The sequence below is a fragment of the Aythya ferina genome (assembly GCF_964211825.1).
Source record: "Aythya ferina genome assembly, chromosome: 23".
Classification (NCBI taxonomy): Eukaryota; Metazoa; Chordata; class Aves; order Anseriformes; family Anatidae; genus Aythya; species Aythya ferina.
This window is the reverse complement of record NC_140321.1, coordinates 7,497,112-7,523,193: the sequence shown is the minus strand read 5'-3', so window position 1 is coordinate 7,523,193 and position 26,082 is coordinate 7,497,112. Positions and strand designations below refer to the sequence as shown.

The 26,082-nt window shown below is 42.8% G+C and overlaps 3 protein-coding genes across 7 annotated transcripts; 2 read left to right on the top strand and 1 right to left on the bottom strand.

Annotated features, from left to right (window-relative positions):
- Positions 1–584: 584 nt before the first annotated feature.
- LOC311423002 (uncharacterized protein) lies at positions 585–24,357 on the bottom strand. Of its 4 annotated transcripts, XM_084496589.1 has the most exons (5): positions 24,281–24,357; positions 21,227–21,313; positions 7,547–7,599; positions 4,348–4,547; positions 3,723–4,226 (listed from the first exon to the last, which is right to left on the bottom strand). In XM_084496589.1, exons 1-5 carry the CDS (start codon positions 24,330–24,332, stop codon positions 4,103–4,105), a joined length of 516 nt encoding a protein of 171 aa, XP_084352715.1. In that variant the 5' UTR covers positions 24,333–24,357; the 3' UTR covers positions 3,723–4,102. The 4 variants fall into 4 exon arrangements, 1 of the variants encoding a protein (XP_084352715.1); XR_014685548.1 differs by lacking the exons at positions 4,348–4,547; positions 21,227–21,313; positions 24,281–24,357 and adding exons at positions 585–3,129; positions 7,291–7,424 and having other exon boundaries at positions 4,022–4,226; positions 7,547–9,436; XR_014685549.1 differs by lacking the exons at positions 21,227–21,313; positions 24,281–24,357 and adding exons at positions 585–3,129; positions 8,133–9,436 and having other exon boundaries at positions 4,022–7,424.
- Positions 9,498–12,378, top strand: HOXB6 (homeobox B6). 2 transcript variants are annotated; one of them, XM_084496583.1, is made up of 3 exons: positions 9,527–9,640; positions 9,788–10,016; positions 11,346–12,378. In XM_084496583.1, the coding sequence occupies exons 1-3, from the start codon at positions 9,608–9,610 to the stop codon at positions 11,603–11,605; spliced, it is 522 nt and encodes a 173-aa protein (XP_084352709.1). In that variant the 5' UTR covers positions 9,527–9,607; the 3' UTR covers positions 11,606–12,378. The 2 variants fall into 2 exon arrangements, with proteins under 2 accessions (XP_084352708.1, XP_084352709.1); XM_084496582.1 differs by having other exon boundaries at positions 9,498–10,016.
- On the top strand, positions 14,422–17,112 carry HOXB5 (homeobox B5). Its single transcript, XM_084496576.1, has 2 exons — positions 14,422–15,061; positions 15,962–17,112. The coding sequence occupies exons 1-2, from the start codon at positions 14,515–14,517 to the stop codon at positions 16,207–16,209; spliced, it is 795 nt and encodes a 264-aa protein (XP_084352702.1). The 5' UTR covers positions 14,422–14,514; the 3' UTR covers positions 16,210–17,112.
- Positions 24,358–26,082: the final 1,725 nt, after the last annotated feature.

The window sequence follows — 26,082 nt, the reverse complement described above, 5'->3', positions numbered from 1 at the left end:
TCTTTCTTTTTTAGCAAGATCACTGCTAAAATCTATTTCAATAGATTTCAAATATCAATATAATACTTTTTTTTCAACAGTTTTGGCAGAAATATAAAAACATAATTATTAATCCGGGCTCCGGAAATACGGGCTGGTCATTTCTCTCTCTCCCTGGGATTGTGCTGTGGCTATTACTGAAGTAGGTAAAAGTATAAAGAAGGAATGCAAAGAGGCCAGAAGCAGCCCAAACAGTCTTTCCGCCCTTTGTTTTAATCCTCTTCTGACACCCCCCCCTTCTTTTTTTTTTTTCTTTTTTTTTTTTTTTTTTTTAGAGAGAGAGAGATTCTCTCTCCGCTTTTCAATTACCTTACTGCGGATTAGAACTATTTCATTAGTACCAAATAATGTTTAACATCAAAGCGCGCATAAAATAAATTAAAGCAATTAAACGCAGGAAAATCACCAATGTAAAACAAAAGTGAGTAACTTTAAGCACTTGCGCAGGGACCAACCTTCGCCGCCCTTTCCCCACCCGTGCCTGTTTGTTTATTTATATTTCCAGGGTGCGCAGTAAAGACGCGGATTCCTCCAGCGGAGGCTCCACATAACTTGCTCGACAAATGCATGCTCAAGATGCACACACGGAAAAATTCAGACAGCTTTGGAAGCACTTCTGGCTTTGTAATGGCAGCTTTCCACCTTTCCTTCCTTGCGGCTCTGTCTGCCTGCCTTTTCACCACCCACCAGCATAGATGACTTCATGTCTTAAGTGAAGGCGCACGGGGCGTCTTCAGCAGGTTCCAGCGAAAATAAAATGCCACGTCAAGTATCGGCGCACCCACATCTATAATACAGATTTGCAGTATATACTACGTACACTAATTATGGCAAGTCCATTATTAAAGAGAGCAGCTATTATGGCTTCTGAACACTGATATCCTACTTGAAGAGAAGGGTAAATAAAGGGAACTCTTCCTTTTTTCTTGGTGAAATCCGTTGTTGCAATCTCTTTGCATAGAGAGAAAAAAAAAAAAAAAAAAAAAAAAAAAAGCAGTTCTAGAAATTTCCCCCGGTCCTGGAGCTCTGCTGCATTGGCCCGGCTTTCTGCCCCCTTGGCACGGACCTGTGCCATCGGGGATAAGCAGAAATTGAGGATTTCATGAAAAAGGCAAAACGTCCCCCACCGATGCCTTAATACAATAAACCCAGGGCAGCGGCTTACCGGCATGGCATCCCAGGTTTGCCAGGAAATCGCCCCCACCTTGTAGAGGGGGCCCAGTGGCTCTGCGGGGGTGATCAGCCATGGGGACCCGGTGAGGCACGAACCCCACCGGTTCTTCTCTGCCCAGGGCATGAGCACCTCGGCCACCGTCTATTTTATTTATTTTATTTATTTTATTTATTTATTTATTTATTTATTACTTCCCTAAAACCTGGTAATTGCCCTTTTCAGCAAAAAGGTTCCCAAATGAGTAAAAAAAAAAAAAAAAAAAAAAAAAGAAAAAAAATTCCCGCCCGAACCCCACTGTTTTACTGTGTCTTTACACACCTAAAAGCCAAACCCAAGCCCAATCTCTTTATTTCAGAGGAGTTATTATTGTTCATAGCTTATTACGTGAGAAATTATTCGATCATTTCTCTCGAACACCCCCCACATGCAACCAAGGGGGGGAAAATCTCTGAACCCCCTTTCATATTCTTTTATTTTTGTTTTAAAAAAAAGATGGCGGCTAAGAAAAAGACTGCTGTTAAACCGGTCATGAAGAAATGCAATAAATTCCTTGTTGTTTTATGAAAATTTACAACTTTGTGATAGAACTTTATGAGTGGCTGGGTTCTGGGATTGGCCAGAGCCGGTCATGTGGACTGCTAACCGTGAACATGAACTTTTTATTATTTCCCATGTGGTTATATTGCACCATTCTTCTGTCCGCTGCACCTTGGGTCGGATCAGTGTCCTCTATAGGGCTCTCGCCTCTTTACATTTTTTTACTTTTGTGTATAGGCTCGATAGGGCTAAAATAGGGGAGAGAGGAGGGGGGGACGCCTGTGCACACATCCACACGCACTCATAGACACCCACATCCGCACACATATAGGAAAAGAGTGTTTTTTTTTTTTTTTTTTTTTTTTTTTAATTCCTCTGATTCCTCTGTTAATTTGCCTGCTGACTTGGAATCTCAGCAGTAATGGAGGGGCAGAGGAGATTCTGGACCGAGTGGAGGCTATCATTTTTCAAAGAGGGAAGTTACTTCATTTTCTGTGCAAATGACAGAAATGCAAGAAGCTATCACAAGTCAGAGAGGCAATCGACGGCTATCAGGTTGGGACAATATTTGTCAGCTAACAGATAAGCAAACGCTGTCTCTCTCTCCCTATATATTTTACTTATACCACAGAAATGGACGTCAAAAGGTAAGGGAATAATATCTGTTTCTCTTAATTTAACGTTTTCATTGAGAAAATGTATTTGTCAATCTGCCTTTTCTGTCCCAGTCCCCATTTTCCTCTCTCCCCCTACCCAAGGGGACAAGTAGAAAGAAAAGGGTGGAGTGAGGGAGAAAGGAGACACTGGAAGAAATCGGGGTGGTGAAAATCTCTTTAAGTGAAATTTTCCCCTTAAAAGTGTAACATAAGCTGAGAAAAAAAGGGGGAGAAGAAAGAGGAAAAAAATGCATAAAGGGGAGGGGAGAGAGAAAGAGAACGAAAGAGAAGGAAAGAAGGATGGAAGGATGGGAGGAAGAGAGAGAGAGAGAGAGGAAGAGAGAGAGAAAAGGAAGGAGGAAAGAAAGACAAAGAAAGAAAAGGAAGGAAGAAATTGAATGGAATAAGAAGTAACCTGTAAGGTCACCTGGAGATTGTAGAGTTGGAATGAAGGATTTTGCAGCAGATCGGTGACGGAAGCTTTTAGATACTGTCTTTAAAAAATTACCAAACCCTTTGTGGGTCGTTGTTGTGTTTTGTTTTGTTTTGTTTTGTTTTTTTCCCTCGCAAAATCTCTTGACAGTTTGCCTGTCTTCAGGCGCCCAGTAATTTGCCGAAGTTTGTGTGGAAGCCAGTTGGGTTTTGCGTTGCTCTCCAGGGTCATTATTATGTGGGTGGTTTCTTCAAAGAGGGCAGTTCACGGCAGTTCCCAAGAATAAGGTTCTGGAAATTGGGAGGGGGGGAAATTTGAAGGGGGGGGAGGTGTGAGGGGGTGAGGAAGAGAAACGAAAAGAGAGAGATTAAAAAAAAAAAAAAAAAAAAAAAAAAGATAATAGGATGAAGCCAACCCAGATCGCAGTGCTCTCATTGTGATTTTTTTTTTTGTTGTTATTGTTTTTTTCCTTCATGAAACTCCCAAATGAAGCTGACGTTGCGACTCAATAAGCCTCCCCGTATTTAATTGCGTTTTTCAGTGTTAACGGGTCTTTACGGATTTTCATACCGGAATACCGGGTAGGGTTTCAGACCCACGTTGTGTTGGTCCTTTTCCACAGCTTCCAACCAGGTTTTGTGCAAGTTTCCCCCGTGTTCTCTCTCCTCTGCCTGTCTGATACCCTAACGTTTGCCTTCGGTTTTAGGAGAATTTGTCCGGAGATGCCCGTCATTTTGAATGCTTTTTTTTCTAGATTTCGGGTTGTTTAAATATAGTACTAATTGCTACTGTTATGAGGTGATTTTTAAATAAGAGGATGTAGGAGCCTCTATATGTGAAGCGAGATTGAGTAATAAGAAATTCATTACTTAAGCATAAACCATTTTATGACGTGACAATTTATCTCACCTAATTTCACTGTGTCTGAATATTGTGTGGACCAGAGTAAATGATCGCAAGCCGTGGAAATTATAAACAGAAAGTCATTTTTAGAAGATATTTCTTCCCGAACCTGTTACATTTTTCATAAATCACGGGAAAAAATATAATGCTGGTTCGCACGCCTGTTTTCCTTTTCCTCTAAGTCTCTCCGCGCTCGTTTTCTTCTTTTTTTTTTTTTTTTTTTTTTTTTTTTTTTTTCCAATTCTTAATTAAAAAACAAACAAGCAAATAAATAGAAACCTTGCTCCAAAACGCTTTTATGCCGATTCTTCCGCATCCTGCGTGGGAAACCACTTGTGGAAACCTCGCACTTCGGTGCGGTCAAGTCTTTTTAACCTCGTCAGCACGGGTCGGCGTGGGATGGCCGAGAAAAACTCCGAGTGCCCCGGGGTGGGGGGCCCACGCTGCTGCCGGCGGGCGCCCCTCCTCGCAGTCTTCCTGCTTGCTAATTTAAGAAAATAAAATTAAATAGAATAAAACCAAGGCAGCCCCCAGCGGCGCCGTTCCCCCGGTGCCGCCGCCGCGCTGCGGGGCTCGCCCATTCCCCGCCGTCTGCTGCCATCTACCGTCGACGGCGGCGGCCGGCGGCTCCCCGGGGGTTCCCCGCAGCCGGTGCCCCGGCGTGGGCGGCCCTGCCCGGGTCCCTTCTCCCCGGCCGGGCGGCCGGAGCAGGCGGCCGGCAGCGCCCAGCGGGGCCTGGCTCCGCGCTGCTCGGGAAGGGAAGCGGCTCTCGAATGCGTTTCCACCCTTGAGGCTTGGTGCCCTGCTGGGAATTGCAAATGGGAGATGTGTTTTTATCTGTTTGCATAGACTTAAAGTGTCTGAATATGTGTACGTGGGATGCGCTTGCACATATACGGGCATTGACATATGGGCAATGTACACCCCGTACGAATGTGTGTTGCTCTACGCACACCCCGATGTATAGTGCTCTGTGTGTGCAACTGTGCGTCTGTCGCTTGCCGTATGTGTATAAATATATACATGCATATACATTTAAAGGCTATCTATCTCTCTCTATTTATCTATCTACACACACATGGAAGATGAAAGATAGCCCGTTGTTTGCTGAGCGTGAACACAAGCGGAGATCGTGTAAAATGAAACACGGTAATGACGTATGAGGCAAAGGCGAGGCTGGGGATTTCAGCTAATCATAAAAGGCAGAGAAGCTTTTATTTATTTATTGCTTCGAGTGGTCATTTCAGTGGGGTCTGGAAAAGATATGTCAAGTCGTGTACACAAAATTGAGGTGGTTGCTGGGGAAGGAACAGAGAGTAAAGGCAGACGACGAATCACTTTTAAGTTACTCTGAGCTTTGAAGGGACAATGCGTGTCTGTTATTTTAAAAGGTTTCTCCCTCCCTCCCTTCCTCCCTCCCTGCCTCTTTCTCCCTCTCGTTTTCTCTTTCTACCACACAGTTTCCTGGCAACTGTTTACGTCTAGGCTAGTGACACTTTCTCTAAGAAAGCGAGATGTCGAGTGACTACATATAAAAAAAGAAAAAAGAAAAAAAAAAAAAAAGAGGGGAGACAACTTTCCTTTGACTAACAACATCCATGATTAACTTGTTCCATGTTGTAATTCCCAACACCTCGCAGCATTCGCCTTCCACATTTTATGATACGTATCGGTTTCTCCTTACCTTCTCCAACGTATCCAATCCAACCTACTAGTAGCCCCCTTCCCCCGGTCTCAGGGTTTTCTTTTGCCGAAATAGTTCAGTATGAATACACTTTGACTACCCCAATGTCCTTACTCCTCCCGCTCTCCCTCCTCCGCCCTCCCCTTTTTGTTAATAATTAGCTGCACTCTTTAATGGAACAATGGTAGATTATTATTACTTCTTTTCAAAGATCCCATTAAGAAGGTTATTATGCACTGCACGGGAAGTCAGGTAAATTAAACTTAAATTGCTGGAAATTAAGTTTCAGATGGTTATGTGCGGAGAGAGCAAGTATTTTTTCCTACACCTTCAGGGGTCATTGTTTTAAACATGCCAGCACTGCAGTGCATACATGATTTCTGTGGTTGTTTCTTTCCCCAATGTGATTTTTACTGTGCATGAGCATTACAGGGGAGGCTTCTCTGCTGCCAATTGCTTTCTATGTCTGACTCCAGGAACAAGTTGTTGTTTTTTTTTTTTTTTTTTTTTTTTTTTTTTTTTGTAGTATTTGCTTGACTTTATGGCTGCAATAAGTCCCTCGGTAGGGAAACCCCCGCTGTGTTCTCACTTCAGAAGGATCGGGAATTCCAGCTCCACATGAAAAAGAGTTTCGTTTTTTATTGGAACCAACTGCACTGAACTTTCTACCAAGTTCTTAGCCGGTTTAGCTTTCAAACAAGAAATGCTCTGTTCTGTTTGCATTTCGAAATATTTGGGTGTTGTTTTAATCCCCTCATCTATCTGCCTTTCTCTACTTTGTGGAGAGGCATTTGCTGGCCAGAAAAGCAAAGTAACAAAAAGCGAGACCTTTCTGGGCAGATAGCTGTGATTGTACATACTGTAAATATGTCTCTTTATCTTTATTTATACCTCGCCAGTTGAGTGATGTCAGTCAGGAGAGGAAAGACGGGTTCCCAGCGCATATTGAAATACGTTATACCACCTTCTGGCATCTCTTGCAACTTGTCCAGTTTATTGCTCCTTCTTAGCAACCCCTGTGCCTGTTTTTAAGCAGATGAGGCCAAAGACTGAATAAAGATATGCCAATGAGTACGGTCAAAGACAAATCTAACTTAAGGGCTGCTGTATAAGCTTGCTTCTGCATCCGTTATTCTTTGCTCTGTGTCTCTGTCACTCCCGGCTTGTATGGCGCTAGAGTCGTCCAAAGAAAATATCACAAAATCGGTCTTAAATTTACATGGGGACTTTGGCGGAGAAGACAGGACATTGTCTATTAAGTAGCTATAACAATAACTCAACATTTATTTATTTGTTAATTATTTTGGTAAAACTATTTAGATGGGGAGAGAAACCACCTCCGTGCTTTATGTACAGTTCTCTGAGATTTAGTGCGGTTTAAGACCTCTAACTAGAATTTGCATGTATTATATGTGGGAAACCAATTAGACTGCGGTTCTGACCCTTCAAAATGCACTATGACACATATTTTTTTTCAGGTTGGAAATCAAGTTTTCTAGTTTTTTGTTTGTTTGTTTGTTTGTTTGTTTTCCTCCCACAAATAACCATCTGCAGTGTCAAGAGAAGCTTCACCCTTCTTCTAAGAAGCGGGATGTATTAATGTTATCTATAGCGTGTCTAATATGTCAGCAATTAGCAAGCGGACAGATTAAATTCATTTTATTTTCTTATACAATGGCGACAGTCAAGCCACTTTAAAAGTCTGTTTTAGACATAAATGCGCTAAAACGAGTAGTATTTTACTGCGGTAAAATATGGGGAGGGGATGGGGCGGTGTCAAAATATTTTGAGGGATTGACTTGCAGAGAAGTAATGAGAACTGATAGAAAATATTATAGCAAGCATTTTCAGCAGATGTACTCACGCGTTGAATTATCAGGACATCAATTTCTTAGCCAAAAATGTGCAAGCAAAGCTGATCATGCCAGATAATCGCTGTTTCTGTAGTGCTACCAATATTGTGTAATTCTCAAATCAAGTGTATGAGCTGTATGGCTCCTGCAAAGCAGCAAAGCAGTTAACTTCAATCTCTCATCCGATCTTTTTTTTTTTTTTCTTTTTTCCTCTTCCCTTTCAATCTTCCTTTTTTTTTTTTTTTTTTTTTTTTTTCCCTTGCATACCAATAAAGTAGATCTACGTAAGTTTGGGTCCACTCCATACACAAAGGGAAACTCTGCAAGAACAAATATAAGAGATATCAGTCAGAGAGGGGGTGGAGGATGGAAAACTACTTCCTTTGCATGTTACTTCCTTGAATTATAAGGATTACGTTTCATTCGAAACGTTCATTGCAGCCGTGGCATTAAACAATCTTGGCTGTGCTTATGTAAATATGATGTTTAAAATAAATTAGCTCGTAATAAGATACGAATTTCGTAGATACTTAAAGCTCTGTCAGAGAGCTGCATTGGCAGCTTTACAGTGAACATATAATATATGTAATTCTAGGTTTGTAGCGCACACTGCCACAGATTCAAGTACAGGGGAGTGCATATTATAAGGCGTGCCATGTCACTGCATATAAGAACCGACAGACAGATGGCTACAAATTCGGACAGGAAACAAATCCTTTATATAACGCGAATGATCAGTGACAGTCCTGGTTTTCATTATTACTTTTTTTTTTTTTTTTTTTTCCACTCTAAGATGGCTCTGATTTTTCCCACTTGAAAAAATGGAAGACACCGAATAGAGATCCCACTTTACCTTGAGCAAACAGAGGTCTGAAGAGGGGATGCACCAGGTAGTGCAGAGTACATCCCTGGTGACGAAATCCAGGAAAAAAATAAAAATAAATTAGTCGAACCCCAAAAGAAAGTACAGCTTTTGGAATGTCAGGGAATTGCGTTAGACTTTCGAGCTTATCTCTTTCAACGTTTTAAGTTTGAAAAAATAAGTATTTTGCAGTGGGGATGGGCTCGAAAGGAGGGATGTAAAAAGGCAGGGTCCCTGCGCACCTCCAAGACAGCAGAACCACCACACCACGAAATTTTCTCTCGTAAAAAAAAATAATAATAAAATAAAATAAAATAAAATAAAATAAAATAAAATAAAATAAAATAAAATAAAATAATATAATATAAAATAATATAAAATAAAATAATATAATATAAAATAATATAAAATAAATACAATAATAGATTTATTTTTTTTTAATCTCGATCAGTAACAATCAATAAACTCAGCTTTTGATCGCAACACAAAGTTTCTTTTTTTGTTGTTTCTTTTTTTCTTTCTTCCAAAAAAGGTCGGGCATAGATCTGGTATTAACAAAAAAACGCAAGAGGGCACAATGCGGTACAATACTCCAGAGCAGATCGGGATTTAGCAAGGGATAAAGGAAATACTTCGATTTTCCATTTATCTCCTGAATATGTAGCTTTTGCAGATAAATAAACGAAAAAGATACTATGTATGAAAAGAGAATGTTTGTTTTAATCCAGCGCAGCTTTCTTAACAGGGAATGCTTAACATGGAATGCTAATCTATAGTAATTAGGTAAACATGAACCGAAATAAATTGTCAGAATCCGTTTCTTCTCCTATAGGAAATCTCTTAGTTTAACCAACGGGATCTCCTCCTTGCAAAGTTCGCACACACAACTTTTTTCTTTAACTGTAGAAAAGTACCCAGATATTTCAGGACGAATTGCAGACACGAAGGGTTAAAGTTTTCCGAATGTAAATAAATAACTTTTTTTTTCCCACTTACATCAGGTATTTGTATACATTATTTGTGTGTGGATGCACCGCCATCCATACACACAGGCTTTCACATTCACACTCCCCCATGCTGAAGTCGGGGGGGGGGAGAGAAGGGGGGGAGAGCATTTATTTATGAAGCTCTGAGCGCGCCGGGAACGTTTCTTTCCGCAGATATCATATATTTGGTTAAGGGGGTGCATTTCTGTTGTTTAAAAGGGAGGGAAAAGGGGGTGGATGGTTTGTTCTTGGGGTCCCTGGTGCAATCTCAGCTCCTCATGGGTGCTATTTTGCAACCTCAGGCGCCTGCTATTGGTCAGCCCATGATCAGATGGTTGTATTTCCTTGTGTCCCTCGCTGGCACCACGCCATCTCCCTTCAGCTAAAACCCAATCTCCGATATACTACTAATAGCTAAACCACTTGGACTATAAAACACAACAAATCATAAAGCCGGGAAAGGACGGCAGGCTCCTTCCAATGAGTTCTTATTTTGTCAACTCGACCTTCCCGGTGAGTCTGGCGGCGGGGCAGGAGCCCTTCCTGGGACAGATCCCGTTATATCCCTCGGGCTATGCGGATCCTTTGAGGCACTACCCCACCACCTATGGAGCCACGGGAGTCCAGGAGAAGGGCTATGCCTCTTCTCCCTACTACCAGCAAAGCAACGGAGCCTACAGCCGCAGCTCCGCCTGTGACTATGGGGCCGGCGGTTTTTTCAGGGAGAAGGACCCTGCGTGCGCCCCTTCCAACCTGGACGAGGTGCCCTTCGCCCCCGAGCCGCGCAAGTCGGACTGCGCGCAGAGCAAAACTGTATTCGGAGAAAGCGAGGAGCAAAAGTGTTCCGCCCCGGTTTACCCCTGGATGCAGCGGATGAACTCTTGCAATAGTGAGTTTACTCTTTTACAGAAATAAATACATCAATCTCCTCCCCCCTTTCTTATTTGTTACCGCCAGAGTGAGAGAGCGAGAGAGCGAGGGAAGTAGGAATAAGGTTCACTTTAGAGCCCAAACTTCCAGCGGGGAAGTTAGGCAACATGAGAGGCTTCAAGTTGCTTCTGACACGCACCAAAACTTCACGCCGCTGAAGTATTTTCTCCTTACGACCAGTTCCCCCTGCTTCCCCACTAGAAAAACAGCAAAAAAGTTTGCTCCCTATTTAATCCCTGGTACAGTATTTCTGCTTCCCCCCCCCCCTTTTTTCTTCCACATTCCAGTTTGCGTGTCACGCAGTCATAATGATTTGTCTCTGTCTTCCCTAAACGCACAGGGAGATATCTTTTCTAAATCAGATCTGGATGACTTTACACATGCATGTACCCACACCCTCAAGCAGCTTCCTCTCTTTCTAGATAGCCGACCTGGAGTTAAATAATATAGAAGTGTTTAAATATTTGAAAGGAGAGAGCTACATTTTTAATGAAACTTACACGTAATGAAAAGTCTGCCTGGGGAGAATTTTTTTCTCCTGATGATATATGACTTTTTTAAGTGCTGTTTCCTCAATCAGGAGAAGGGGGAAAAATAAGAGAGAGGGAGAAAGAAAGAAAGAAAGAAAGAAAGAAAGAAAGAAAGAAAGAAAGAAAGAAAGAAAGAAAGAAAGAAAGAAAGAAAGAAAGAAAGAAAGAAAGAAAGAGAGTCTCACCACCCTTATCCTCATGTTTAGATGCATTTGTTGCCTTTTAAGTTCCGAATTGATGTCCATTAGCGCAGGGACATAAAGCGTTGTATCCTCTTTAATGTCGACTTTGGGCAGATCGATTCACTTCATTATTGCTTAAATGCTCAGATCTATTACAGTTGCCGGTAGGGTGGAAAACAGCGGAGGGGGGTGGGGGTGGGAGAACACCTTGCGATTTTTCATCGCGGAGTAAGATAGATCTCGTCCTGTCTCTCCAGCCCGCTGCAGGCTGGCGCGGTCCGCATCAGCCCCCTGCTCTGCCCGGCCGCCCGCAGCCCGCGCGGGCTTTCCGTGGGTGCGCACCCAGGCGGCCCGGCCGCGGAGGCTCCCGGGGGGGCTTTTGCTGGCTGAAACCTGGGGAGGGCAGGGAGCAGGCGCCCTCTCCTCCGCACACAGGCACGGTGCAGGCGGCACCGTCCCCGCGAGTTGCCCGGGACCTCCGCCGCCCCGCTAAACCCCGGGGCTTCCCCCCCCCCGCCCCCCGCCCCCTTTCTCTCTCTTTTTTTTTTATTTTTATTTTTTTTGCGGGTGTCACAGGTTCCTCCTTCGGGCCCAGCGGCCGCAGAGGCCGCCAGACCTACACCCGCTACCAGACGCTGGAGCTGGAGAAGGAATTTCACTTCAACCGCTACCTGACCCGGCGCCGGCGGATCGAGATCGCCCACTCCCTCTGCCTGACAGAGCGGCAGATCAAGATCTGGTTCCAGAACCGCCGGATGAAGTGGAAAAAAGAGAACAAACTGCTCAACTCCTCGCAGCTGAGCGCGGAGGAGGAGGAGGAGAAAACGGCGGAGTGAAAGTATTATTTAAAAAAAGAGAGAGGGAGTGAGTGCGTGCGTGTGAGAGCCAAGAGGATGAGGGTGGTGTGGGCTGGCTGCGAGGAAAGGGAAAACGTGCACATTGGTGGGACAAGCGCTCTACAGCAACGGCAACAGCTAGAAAGTTTGGGCCACCAATGCCATGGACTCGTGTTCCCAGTAAACTGTCGTGTCCAGAAAAAAAAAAAAAAAAAATCAGGCTTCTAGTTGCGTTTTTTTCTTCCTAGACTTCCCCCTTCCCCCACAGTAAAACAATTAAAAAAAAAAAAAAAAAAAAAAAAAAAAAAAAAAAAAAAGGAGATAAGCAGAGAGAAGGGGAAAAGAAAGAAAGAGGAAAAAAAAAAAAAAAGGACTCCTACCCGTGTTTCTACCCTTGGTGTCACTGTTAGTAATATGCTAACTCTTGTATTTAATGGAAGTGCTGCAATATATGTCATTTGGGGTGTTTATTGTCTTAATTTTGTAAAAATGTTTTATGCACGGTTGACATAGGGTTTCTTCCTTTTTTTTTTTTTTTTTTTTTTCCTTTGGTAAATTAATCAAGCCCTGGGGTCTTGTAATTAGTTTCTCTCTTTTTTTTTTTTTTTTTTTAATAAGATATCTACTGAAAGAACGAATACTACCTAAAGGGATGCAAAAGCAACAACAGAAAAAAAAAGTTATATTTTATTAATTTTTGTACGTGTTGTGTTTGAAGTTTGTCTTAGGTATGACCATGGAATTCTCTAATAAAAAAAAAGTCTTCGATCTCACACACACCACACTGTCATTATTATTATCCTTCCCTTTTTCAGGGGAACTTGTCAGTCTTAAGGAGCACGGAGTTGTAAAGAAAGCACTGCTACTCTCTTTATGACACTGTCTTCTAATCTGCAAGGACAAGCAACTCCAAGCATACGGAAGTTACATTGGAGAGATAAATCTGGTTTTCCCTCTTTTTGTGTAATCTTAAATGGAAGACCTTTCACCAGTATTATTTCCTCGTTGACATTCTGCTTTAGTATCGCTCTTTTTTATTGTTATAGTACAAAGAGTTATGACGAAATGCTCTCCATATACATAATAAATCAAGGAAACAGGCAAAAATATGCTCTCATTTATCTACCAAAGATACCTAACATTTGCCTAGCATCTTTCAAACATCTGGTCCCTTGCTTCATATCCCCAAATCAAAGTGAAGTGTATTGCAAAATACTCCAGATTTCAAGGGATTTTTTCCTATGAAACGTATAACTTCTCGGCTACAGGAATATAGCATGCACTTATGGGAAACAAACAAAAAAAAAAAAAAAAGAGGAAAAGAAAAAAAAATCTAAACTAAGTCTACTAGTGGATTCTGATATTCTAACTTTGCTCAGGATGGGGTGGGTAATGCTCTGTGCCTAAAGGGAACCTTGTACATGCAAATAGGAAACTTTTATTGGGTTTTGTAATTAAACAAAAGGAAGTGCTTTTTCTGCTGGGGATTTAGGACTGGAAGCAAGCAACCAGACCAGCCTAATGTGGATACGATTTTTTGAAGCTTCACATGGCAGGAAAGCTATGAAACAGTACCCCCTTACCTCTATTCCCTTTCCCCACTGCCCACAAAAATACCTATGTATGAACGCATTCCCCCATGCCACGAGCTGGTTTAATGTCAGTCACTTCTAAAATCAATTCATGCAGAAGCTTCACAGCTGTAGGACATTTACTATTATTGCCACGCTTTTCATTGCCCGTAATTATTATAATTATATGTCACTTTCAATATGGCGCATAATTTCCAATGAGTTGCAGACAAGCATATGAAATTCCTGAGCTGCCTTGGAAAAAAAAAAAAAAAGGAGAGAGGAAACGAGAAGAAAAAGTAATGCTTAACAACGCACAGACCTTTCACAATGTTTTTACCAATTTCAGAGTGCTTTTGCTCCCCAGTATTCCTTGCAGGTTAGCAAATGGAAAGGAACAACACCGTAACACAATGCTGTGGTTAAAGAGGACGTGAAACGCTCGGGAACAAGATTGTCCTAAAAGCAACGCTGTCAACCATTTCCACCGGCTGGACCTTCCTTTCTGCCCTTTTTCCTCATTTTCCGCGTTTTTTTCGCTCCCCAGTTACGGTGCGACTGCATCGCTGGTAGCACGCTCAGCGTGCCAGGAAGCTCGACTTCTCCCGGAGCAGTGGCGAAGCCTTCGGAAATAAACACGCGCGGCCGCGCTCCCCCGTAGCAGCTTCGCATTGCCCCCCTTCAAATATCAAAGGAAAAGGCTGCCTGGCCTAAAAGCGATTTAACACCTCATCCCTCGCTGCCTCTAAAACTTCCGCAGTGCTGTTACAAAGGAAGAAATAATGGTTTAATAAAGAGAACGAGCGGGGCGAGAAGAGCCACATGGAAAGCGCGGGCGCGCTCGCCGCGGCAGGATCTCCCCTGCTGCTGCGCAGATTTCTGAAGAGGCAAAAAGCGGGGCCGGGGGACCCCGAGCGTGGGCCGGGGCCGGGGCCGGGGCCGGGGCCGGGCCGGGCCGGGCCCGGGCCGGGGCCCCGCCTGCGCCGCCCCCACGCGGCCGGCAGGTGGCGCGCTCCGCCAAGGTGGGGCGAGCGCGGCGCCGGCGCGCCCGGGGACTCGGGGCGCCGCGCACCGACTTGGGCCTAACGACTCCACGATCGTCATTATTTGTAACCATAGAGCATGAATTACCTCTTGAGGTCATCAGTGAGAATTTACGACTGGTCAACAAAAGCACGTGATTCCCAAACGCACCCCCACCCTCCCCCCATATTTGGCCGCATACATAGCAAAAACGAAGTACAGTGCATTGCTATAATTCATTAATACATCATAAATCGTCAAGCACAGGGTTATAACGACCACGAGCCACAAATCAAGCCCTCCAAAATAACCCAAATGAGCTCTTACTTTGTAAACTCGTTCTCAGGGCGCTACCCAAATGGCCCCGACTATCAGTTACTAAATTATGGGACCAGCAGTTCCATGAACGGTTCTTACAGAGATTCAAGCACCATGCATTCCAGCTCTTATGGCTACAACTACAATGGGATGGACCTTAGCATCAACCGCTCAGCCTCTTCTAGTCACTTTGGGGCTGTGGGGGAGAGCTCCCGCGGTTTCCCTTCTCCAGCTCAGGAGAGCAGGTTTAGACAGGCGTCTAGCTGCTCCTTATCTTCTCCCGACTCCCTTCCCTGCTCCAACAGCGAGAGCCATGGAGGCAAGCCCGCCCCGTCCCCCTCCGACCAAGCTACTTCTGCCAGCACCAACACAAATTTCACAGAACTAGACGAGACCAGCGCGTCCTCGGGAGCCGACGAGGGCACTCCAATAAGCAGCAGCATCCCCCGAGCGCAGGCAGAGCCCATCGCAACCTCCACCGCAGCAACAGAAGGGCAGGCACCTCAGATATTCCCTTGGATGAGGAAACTTCACATTAGCCATGGTACAGCTACTTCTTTTTCGGTCGTTGTCGTTGTCGTTGTTTATTTTCTCACACCCCGCTTTTTCCCCCCCTTTCCTTTCCCCCCCCACTCCCTATTTTCTCTCCTTCCCTTTATTCGGTGGAAACGCTTTGATCAGAAACGCAGCTATTTATTGCTTTTTGCATTTCTTGTTCTGATCACGGCTTTAAAGCTGCCTCTGGCGCCTGGAGGGGGGAGATTTTATTTTAGTTTCGTTATTCTTGCCGCGAAATGTGCGCTTGTTTCAAGCTAGTAGCTATATGTGTATGGTGGGAGAAGGTAATACAGAAATTGAGGGAAGGGGGTGTTCCTTGGGGGGCAGAAGAAAAGAAAGAATTGACCATTAAAATGGCATTATATGCACAGATGGGTCTCTCAGTCCTTTCCTTCTCTGATTTTGCTGGGTGTATTCTTGACAATCTGCTCTTGACACAACCAAAATTGCAGTGAAATACAGAGCACGGGGAACAGCGAGGACCATCACCACCACCACCCCCTTTATTTTTTTTTCTCCCGGAGGAACGAAAGCAGTATTAAACCAGATGACCCAGCAAGCAGGCAGAAAAACACCCAGTCAGGGCGAAAAAAGACGATTTCAAAATCTCGGTTCTTCAGTTAAATTATGAATATTGAGTTGCGGGTGTCAGTTCTGGAGGGACCAAAGGTGGGGGTTTTTACACGTGTCTGGGGTGTGCGGGAAAGAGAGGGAGACCGGGGGGGAGGGGGAGAGAGGCTGTTATTTTGGGAAAGAGCAGCGTTCCTAATTGCCCGAAGACGGTGAATATTTATCCCCCGTACTAAAAAATAGCCTTAATAGTAAAAATCCTATCAGAAAGACTTGAAACAGAAATCAAAAACCCGTTGTTGTCCGTGTTATTCAGACATGACTGGACCAGACGGTAAGAGGGCAAGGACAGCGTACACTCGCTACCAGACCCTGGAGTTGGAAAAGGAATTCCACTTCAATAGATATCTCACCCGCAGGAGGAGAATAGAGATCGCTCACGCTCTCTGCCTCTCCGAGAGGCAGATCAAAATCTGGTTCCAGAACAGGAGGATGAAATGGAAGAAGGATAATAAACTGAAAAGCATGAGCTTAGCCTCTGCGGGCAGCGCCTTTCAGCCATAAATTATAGAGGAGGAATGTCGAGGAAAGAAGAGGAAAGATTAAATAAATACGTAAATAAATAAATAAAGCTCAGCAGATCTTAGTTTTGGAGTACTGTACAGTGAGGCACCTTCTTTTCAGCATGTTGTTGCTATTCTAAAACAACGCGTATGGTACCGTTATCCCAGAACTGAGTTCATGTCGTGGTTTTTTAATTATTATTATTTTTAATTAAATTTTATTTCCAGATGCTCCTCATGCTCTTGTTGTTCTTATAAATGTATGTGTCCGTGCTCTCTTGATGCTTTCTGGAAAGCTAGCATGTTTACGTGAGCCCTTTAAATGTTATAACTTATTTATAAATTGATAAGATACAATTGTTTATTTGTTGCTTTTTCCCCTTCCTGAGTTTACTGTTTTTTGGGTGAGTTCTTCTCTGCCTAAGCTAAAATCGGGGGTTCCTGCACTACAGTCGCAGAAAGAAAAATGAAACAAAAAAAAAAAAAAAAAAGGAAAAAAAATAAAAAAAAGAGGGGGGGAGGGAAAAATAATAATAAAAAAACTCTTGTAACTTTCTGTCATAAAATTGTCCAGTCTGTGTTTTAGTTCAAACTTCAGGCCGGGATTTCTAGTCCCAGGCTAGTTCTGAGATGTACTCTTAGACGTGGGTAAACTTCATTATTAAAAAAAATATATATAAATGTATAAGATTGGACCAACGATAAAGTGCTCTAATGTTTGTAAATACTAGAAATATTTCTGATGTGACTAATAGACAGTTCGTAGTGGGCAGAGTGAATGCAATGTTATGTGTAAAAATGGCATCTGTCATGTCTAGCTGCCTGTTAGTACTTTGCCAATAAGCTTTTTGTATTTGTTTGTAGCTTTACTTGAAGTCAAATAAACGTTTCTCCTACTCATAAAGGCTCCCAGTTGCACTTTATACCCAACCTCTGAGGCTTGCACAAGGAGTCCGCAGTACGTGCTAAAGCAGGGACATGCCTGGCACGGAGCTCAGCCTGCCTGGAGATCCCAGCAGAGCTGCAGCCCTCATCTCTCCTGGGCAGCTCTCGGGGAGCTCGCAGCCCGGCAGCACAAAATGTTCGCTCACATAACGCCATGGCATTGCACGGGAAACCTTCCGCGGAAAACACAACTTGTCACATTTCTCAGACGCTGCTTACCTAAAAACAACACAGATACCCCCACCCCCGCTACAGCAGCATATCAGACAAACTAGTTTAAAGTACTTCAAGTTACAGTAACATGGCATAAATTCTTCCCAAGTATATTTACGTGCATTTCAGGAATTGTCAGACATAGATATAAATATACACACACACAAACATTCTAAAAGCGAGTGGTATTTACATCAATATATACGTACGCATAAACCTGTGTTCTATGGAATTACGTATCTGTGTGTTTGTAGAGATATATTTATTATATATAATATGTATATATAGAGAGAGACTATTTCTTTGCTGAACTGTAATCTTTCCTCTACCTCTCTTCCTCGGTTTATTGTGCTTACTGATTTTACATCCTAGTCTCTGGCTCAACACGTAAATAACAGATTACAACTCTGTAACTACTGACACTCACTACAACGAGTCATTTTCGCTGCATATAATTTAACATCATCAAAGATGGCAAATGTTGCAATTTTGCTACCTAGGGAATCTAACAAGGCGCGAGATACTCCAGTTTAAAGTCGCTCTATTTGGCAAAACGCCACTGACATCTCTACAAAATAGCTTAGGCTTTTTGTTCGTAGCAAGTAAAGTTGGATCTTAAAACTTACCAAACTTAATCTCCCACTGTTTAGGTACTTCTTAAGTGATTTTGAGAGGAATGTGAAGTGGACTGTCAGATCCCAAACCATTTGCTCGCCTTCCCTTGATTTTTTTTTTTTTTTTTTTTACCAATAGCAAACTATACCAAAAGTGGGTATGACATTTAGATGTCAAATGGATAGGGTTTTATCTAGAAGTTAGATCGTAAAAATCGCCCAGACCTCAGACAGATACCCCTCACTGGCTCTCAAAAGTCACGTGAGGTCCATAAAGTTAGTTTTATGGTTTTGGGGAGTTGACAATGTACAATATATTTCACATTCTCTAGAATGTTAAGTGACACTTTAACTGCTTGGTTTGGCTTGTAAGGGGCAGCTATGGGTGAGCACTTTTCCAGATGAGATAAACGCTGCAATTGCAGGGAACATGTTTTGCGGGTCCAGTTTTCAGTCCAGAGAGCCAATAGACTGGAGTCCTGAAAGTAAGTTCTTCTGAAATATTATCTGCTCAAACTATTTTTAAGGGTTTATATGGAAAAACGCTGAGTTGGGAGGAAAGAGGGTCTGCCTCTCTCCGAGTTTTATTTCTCACTTTTAGAAGGTCCTAATTCTTATCCTCCCGAGAGATGAAATTGCATTAGATTTCCATCACAGCTTCGAGGCCCGCCAGTAAATTTTGTGGAACCGGGAGAAATTGAAAATATGTAAAGATTCGCTATAGTTGCAAGGCGAACTCCATCGTATCTTTGCCGGGGGACGTGTACTTCAGACAAAGTTTGTTTTTGTCCTTCGCCAAGTACAAGAGGATCTTGCTCGTCTATTGGAGGTGATTTGGTGTGTTTTATAATGCTCGCAAGTAGACACAAATCTGGTCTATATTTCTGCATTTCAATTAGCTGTATTATGTCTGTGCTCTTCAGGTTGTTAGCACATTTTGATTTTAATTCTTTTAATCTGCTTGCCCAGGAAATTTGGGCACTTCTTTTTGCTTTCGGCCTGTGTCGAGACTGGTGTATTATCCCTTCCACCAGAGCTTTTCTTTTTCTTCTTTTTTTTTTTTTTTTTCCCTTGTGTTTCGTTTTTTTTTTTTTTTTTTTTTTTTTTTCCCAATAATATGAACACATATTTCCGTAGTTCGTTTCTACCATATGGAGACACTGAATGACCGCTGTTATGTCTCCAGTCTGTCTCTTTTTTTGTGCTACAAAAAAATAATAAAATAATCAGAGAGGCTGCATTTTGTGTACGGACCCCTTCTATATGTCACAGATTTGCTTCTCTCTCTGAAAGTGACATCGTTCTGGAAAAGGCAGGCAGCAGCCTTCTTCTTTGGAAAAACAAACAAGTTAGCGGGGAAGGACAGAAGAGCAGAGCCAGACATGGCTCGGAGCTTAGGTAAAAATGGCAAAGGGCTGTGATGGGCTCTGGTTCCCCCTGCTACATAGGTAGGGGTGCTCAGGTGGCCCTTGCCCGCGGCTCCGGCCAGAGGCCAGAGTTCCACAGCTGTGAAGAGGGAGCAAAATAGAGCAAAAACCTGGAGGGGTTTCTTTTTGAAACCCAAAACACCACATCTGCAGAAGAGGTGAGGGACAACACCTGAACCAACTCACATCTATCCCCCTCCTCGTTAGTTAAAAAAAAAAAAAAAAAAAAAAAAAAAAAGTTCAAAGCAGGGGTATGCGGGGGGGAAGGGGGGGGGGGGGAGAGGCTTTAGAATTTGGAGTATTCACAGGCTTTTTTTTTTTTTTTCCTCTTTAGCGGGGATTTTTACGGTAAGACAACATTTGGTGGACACATGTCCGTCTCTTTTACACAAAGCAGAATGTCCCCCTTTCGCACACTTTGGAGATTGCTTTTCCTTCCTCAGGCTGTTTTTCCTGTCCTGCTCCATGTGTCTCCTATATCTTTGCTATCATCATTTGAACTTCTGGCTTTTTCCTGGCCAGTTAGAGGGTGGCCAGCACAATCCTGAGTGAGTCTGCCTGAAAACGTGTAAACTTAAATGCAAAAGCTGGAAATTCAAAGAAGGGAAGCAGGATGCAGAAAACCTTTCTTATTCAGCAGTCTGTAGTTTATTCTGAACTGCTTCTTCTTAATGTCTGTGCAAGCTGGATGCCTCCTTTTTAGTTGATAATAAAGATATTTTATGAGATCCTAGCGGCATTCCAGTGAATGGTCTTTAAATGTGAATTTAGACACACAGACATGACAGGCTACAGACATTTTGTCTACATGGCGTTAGAAGCACTTGGAAGAAAAGGTTTATTGTGGTAAGTGTGTTATTGTTTGGGGATTAGACCAAGTGGTGGGCCTAGTAATTCTTAAACCTTCTGATTTGTACTGGTAACTAGAAATAATTTTGACTAATTCATATGATAACTAGTGATTTTGGCAGGAAAAGTGACATACCTCCTCTCCTAAATATATATCTGAAAATGTAACGATACGTTCAATGCATACGTACTCACAAACACTGTGTTTCCAAAATTCATCCATCCATGTGTCCATATAACTGTCCATCCATCCACATCTCCCTTATGTATCATATGCATTAAAGTCCAATGCCCACATCCCCACTCAAAGGATTTGTCTCTTATACAGTCGCAAGCAAACTTTCCTTCCAAATCCAGTCCAGATGACACTAGGAACAATGTTTTTCTCTCAAGTATCACCATTTCTAATCACCTGGTGTACACAACATGCTATTTCAAGGGAAAAACAGACCAAGATAGCCAGACCAAAGGGAATTTGAAATGCAGTTTAGCTACAGGACATTGCAGCAAGGAGGAGATGCCTGTTTGGGTCACAACGTATAATGCCAATAGCAATCCTGTTCCACTCCCTTCATTTTAGCTGCCTGAACACAGGGATGGCGCCAGGCCTATGTTGCAGCAAAATACTTGGATTTTATTGCTGGCATAGTGAGATCATCCTCCCCCTCCTCACTACTCACATGAAACCTTGTCCTCTCTGTTCATGAGCTGTGCTTTCTACCTGCATCATGTAGCACACTTCTTTTTTTTTTTTTTTTTTAACAAGATGGGGTGTATGTGTGTGTCTGTTAAACTTCAGCTTCCTGTGAGGCATGGGGAAGTATAACTGGCTACCATTTTACAGCCTGAAAGGAATCACAGACTTAGCACAGGCTTCCCCCCATCCTTTAAAGAAAAAAAAAAAAAAAATCTCCCTGTTGCTGGTGAAAAGGAAGTATAAGGAAGATAAACAGGAAAAAGGAGCTCTGACCGTGCAGGTAGGAGGAGATTTTCGTTTGTATCATTTCTCTCACATTAATGGCATACTTCAGACTTCTGACAATTACTTCTTCTGTAGCTGTAAAAGAAAGAATAAATACAAAATGCCTTAATACAGGGTATATAACTATGGAGGGTATCTTGGAAATGGCTACTGCTTAGGAAGGAAAATAGACTTTCTTTTTTAAAAGCTGCAGTTGTGCAGATCTTTCTATGATTACTCTGTGTTTTTACTGGGAAAACCTCTAATTTACCACCATCCCAAAACTGAGTCTGATGGTTGCCTGGGTAGATTGGGTCTGTTGGCATCAAATGTGCAAAGTCTCCCAAAGACTTGAGGAGCCTCCTCATCAGCTCACCTGTGCCACAGCGGCTTGGGAGTCCTTGGATTATTAAAAATGGATACAACCATGTTCACATTTGCCTCTTTTTTTTTTTTTTTTTTTTTTTTTTCTTTGACATGTCTCTTTAGCCTTTCTTCTTCCCTGGAGGTTTCCTATTTCATTTAGTAAACAGTGCCTAAGCTTCTCTAATTCTTTGGGGGGGTGGGGGGAAAGCCAAACCCCAAAGCAGTAATTTCTCACCCAAGAGCCACCACGGGCTCTGCAGACTGAAAGAGCCGAGCTGAACATCTGTATTAATTACAAAGTCCTTTACTTTTGGGGCATGCACAGGCTGTGCTCTGTCCCCAGGGCCTTGTGCCAGGGCAAGTGAGGAACCCTAATGCCCAGGCTGTTGCTGAGGGGCAGCTGTGCTCAGGAATGAAAAAGATGAAATTTCACCTGTAAAATACCCATTTTGTTCCCAGGTTTATTCCGCAATAAATGGGGGAAAATGTTTTTGTGTGTTAGTGAGTGGCACAGGGAGGTTTGACGAGCACTTCAATGTAAAAGCCAGCTCAATGTTACAATGCCATTGTCAGGCCATCTTGAATGTCATGGTTTATTTGTTTTTATCACTTTTTCTTATATTACTTAAAATATTTGTGACTTTCAGGCCTTCTTTACTCTCTGTGTATGGCAAGACACAAAATAAAATTTACTTACACCCAGGTTTTAAAAATTCAAAGAAGAAACCATGCAGGTCAAATTAGAAGCAAAACCAAAACAAAGAATCTCCACCAAAAACAAACTTCGCCAAGGTAACCTAGTTACAGATGTGTATGATGTCTTATTTTATTCAACAAAAAGTGATTAAAATCTGTTAAAGGATTTAATTAAGAGAATTAAATGAAAAGGAAGGGGCACAAATGAGTTGGAAAAAAGCTAAGCTATTCTAAACGATTAAATCGCCATTTTAACAGTATAATGGGGTTTGCATACTGAAAGGAGAAATCAGAGCTCATATCTCATCAATAATTCATAGGCAGGAGGGATCATTCCGAGGTCAGCAGACTTGTACAGCCCCAGCTCCTCTCTCGGAGGAGAGGGTGAACATCAGATCACAACAAAACACTTCTTGCTCACACAGACCCCAGGGTCTGCTGGGTCACCTTTTTAAGGAAAACATGAGCTCCACAGCTTGCTTGCTTGCTTTCTTTCTTTCTTTCTTTCTTTCTTTCTTTCTTTCTTTCCTTCCTTCCTTCCTTCCTTCCTTCCTTCCTTCCTTCCTTCCTTCCTTCCTTCTCTCTCTCTCTCTCTCTTTCTCTATTTCTTTCTTCTCTCTCACCCTCACCCTCTCCCCCTCCCTCACTCTCTCAATTTGCCAAGTCCCACTGCCCGTGTGTGTTGGTGACTCACAGTAAGAGGAGGGCTGCAGAAAGAATGGATGTGGTTCATATTGCTCCAATACGGACACACTACTGTAACGTGGTGATTATGTTTTTGAGAAGCTAAAGGGATCTCCTTTAGTATTCCCTTCCCTCTCCTTCTCCCCTCTTTGGCCACAGAGATGAAGGTTGGAAGGCTGTGGTTCCTTATTTGCCTTGGTGGGGATGTGCTGGCGGCAGGGTCTAGAAATTGCACTCTTCGGGCTGCAATTCTTGTATTTCATTCTATTTAAAGCCCTTGAAACTACTCCATTCTACACACATGCCATGACCTCCCCAGGAAGGGAAAGACAGTCACTTCCCTCCAGGTCCACTTCCCAAATCCCTTTCCCTCCCCCGCTGATGAATTTCAGTCTGAGAAATTGTTCTTTATTTCCCCTTATTGATAAAGGTCTTTCTGTAAGTAGGGAACACGAAGAGGACTTCTATGGGGTTTGGCTCCTCCTTTGGGAATCTCTTTCCATTCCTAGAATGGATTTAAGAATGAAATTTTCTTTCAGGCCGTGGCTATTTCAGTATCTGAGCTGATTTTCCCCCACATTTTCTGTCCTAAACTTAAATAAATGATATTTGGAAAGAGGCTGATAACTTAACTTGAGAGGTGTCTACCCTGCGTAGTTTTTCCGTGTTCTGTTACCCTAAATAGCTTTAAAAAGAAACTATTTTGACAGCGAGCGTTGAAAGAATAAGACTTGTATGAGGCTTTTTTCCCCTTTGATTTATCTCTTTTTAACATGTGTATGTATGTGTACGTATATATATACATACATATATACCCTTCAAGTCAAAACAAATTACCGCGTTAGGATTTGTGAAGAGGAGGTTTGCTCGGTGGCAAATCACGGGTCTGTTTAGGCAGGGATGTTCTGTACAACCGGCATGGGTGGGAGCCCAGGGACTGAGCAGAGCGGGGCGAAAGGCCAACCCGGGACGGCGCATTTGGTGCAAGCGCCTCGCCTGTAACGTCCCCAAGCAGCCAGCAGAGCTCGCTTCAGACCAAGTTCACTGCCAGGAGGGCCGAGGCCGGATCGGGGCTCGCTCGGCGCCACCGGGTCGGGCCGGGCCGGGCCGGGCCGGGCCAGGCCGGGAGCGGCAGCGCCGCCGCTTCCCGCCGGCCTCCGGCTCCCTTCGGGCGGCCACGGCGCTGCTCGTCCTCGAGCGCTCCGGTGCTCCAAAAATAATCACAGCAGCATCCCCTTTCTTTCCCCACCAGACCAAACCAAAACGAAACAAAACAAACCAAAATCATCCAGATTATTTACTGCAGTTACAACTCACCTAGCTGAAATGCCAAATGCAAGAAAAACAATTCATGGCGAGGTGAATCCATCTGTGGCTAAGGGGATATTTTTTTCTCCTGTTCTTCTAAAAAAATGGAAAGGGGGGGGGGGGGGACGGGGGGGGGGGGGGGGGGGGGAAGAATTCCAGCTGTTTAAGGTAGCACTGGGGTATCTGGAGATAAAGATCTAATGTTCGCAGAACTCTGATTTTTTTTAATATTTATTCTCCCCTGGAAAGAGAATTCACGAAACAAAATAAATAAAATAGGGAAAACGATGGGCCATCAGTTTGTAGAGACGTATAAGGTAACTCTGGTCTTGGGGGTCTTGTTAGTACAGCATTATAGCTCGAGGGGTCAAAAAGTTGAGGGTCAAAAGTTTACGCTGTGCGTGACTCAGTCTTGTGTGTAACCCTGATAGACTGATGTCAGTGTGAAAAAAAAGAAAAAAGAAAAAAGAAAAAAGAAAAAAGAATAAAGAAAAAAGAAAAAAGAAAAAAGAAAAAAGAAAAAAGAAAAAAGAAAAAAGAAAAAAGAAAAAAGAAAAAAGAAAAAAGAAAAAAGAAAAAAGAAAAAAGAAAGGAAAGAAAGAAAGACAGAAAGAAAGACAGAAAGAAAGACAGAAAGAAAGCAGGGAGGGGGGCGAGTTTGGAGGAAGAGTCTCTGCTTTTGGGCAGAGATAGGAGAATATGATAGCGAGGTAGGAGAGACCTTCAGCTGCAAGCTGGAGAGGCAGAAAAGAGATCTGCAGGGTTTGGGGTGGGATGCTGGTAGAAAATAAGGTAGATTGATTTGGGTCTCCCGTGAGGAAACGTCAAGCTTCTTCTTAGTATTTTCTAAGATAGCCCCTGAAACGCTATTTGGAGTCAAATTAACAGAATATAAGGGGAAATGCATTTATTAAATCCAATTACGTGGAGGTCCCCATAGGATATTAACACGAGCAGTTAAAAAATAATTTTCATTCCAGAGTCAATTTTATTTGGAGAGGCCTTAAATTATACAGAAAAAAAAAAAAAAAATCTGACACGTTTGGTGAAAATGTGTTCTAACATTTTTCTTTGGAAGCATTTCCAAAATACTTGGAAAGGTGCCTGTATCCCTCCTCCCCCGGGCTTCCAAGACCAAGCGCCACACATTTTTTAATATGTAGTCGGTATGAGTGCAATGCTCATGGAAAAGAAGGAAAAAAAAAAAAAAAAAAAAAAAGTCCATGCTTTACTGTTTGAATTTCTACCTTAATAACATTAAATCTATAGTAATGATATATAGGTGAAATCGGTGGACCGATGGCTTAAAATCTTCAACTTCTATGTTAAAATCTTTAAATTTCGTCACTTGGTCCAGTTAAAGTAGCTAATTTTGTTTTGCAGCACACTTTCTGTCGGAATTTGAATTAAAAGTTTTATATTTCTTCCTGGAAATGTGACTCCACTCTGGTCATTGCAACAGTTTAATGAACTGATATAATAAATATTTCCCTTGGCATTTCAAAGTTATTTCTACACTGCCAGACTTTGAACCCTCCAAACTCTAAATATTATTTGCACTGGGACTGGGGAAGGTCTTTTCAATAGCTTCTTAAGCAAACAGTCGAAGCAAGACAAACTCTTGTGGAAAAAAAAAAAAAAAAAGCCCTGAAAATTTGCTTCCCCCCCACACCCCCTTGGCTTTTAAATATTTTCAGTGACTAAATACTTATAACAAGGGTCATTTTTCTTGGAAGAGAAAGGGAGAATATTACAGCCCTGGGAAAGGCGTTCTGGAAAATCCATTTGCTTTCCCGGTGCCGATATATTCG

Coding starts and splice junctions, on each gene's coding strand:
- HOXB6 (XM_084496582.1), top strand. CDS start 9,608: ATGAGTTCTTATTTTGTCAACTCGACCTTCCCGGTGAGTCTGGCGGCG. Junction 10,017..11,345: donor GCGGATGAACTCTTGCAATA/GTGAGTTTACTC, acceptor CGGGTGTCACAG/GTTCCTCCTTCGGGCCCAGC.
- HOXB5 (XM_084496576.1), top strand. CDS start 14,515: ATGAGCTCTTACTTTGTAAACTCGTTCTCAGGGCGCTACCCAAATGGC. Junction 15,062..15,961: donor GAAACTTCACATTAGCCATG/GTACAGCTACTT, acceptor CGTGTTATTCAG/ACATGACTGGACCAGACGGT.
- LOC311423002 (XM_084496589.1), bottom strand. CDS start 24,332: ATGGATTCACCTCGCCATGAATTGTTTTTCTTGCATTTGGCATTTCAG. Junction 21,314..24,280: donor GCATTTGGCATTTCAGCTAG/GTGAGTTGTAAC, acceptor TTTCTTTTACAG/CTACAGAAGAAGTAATTGTC. Junction 4,548..7,546: donor TACGTAGATCTACTTTATTG/GTATGCAAGGGA, acceptor TGCAATTCCCAG/CAGGGCACCAAGCCTCAAGG.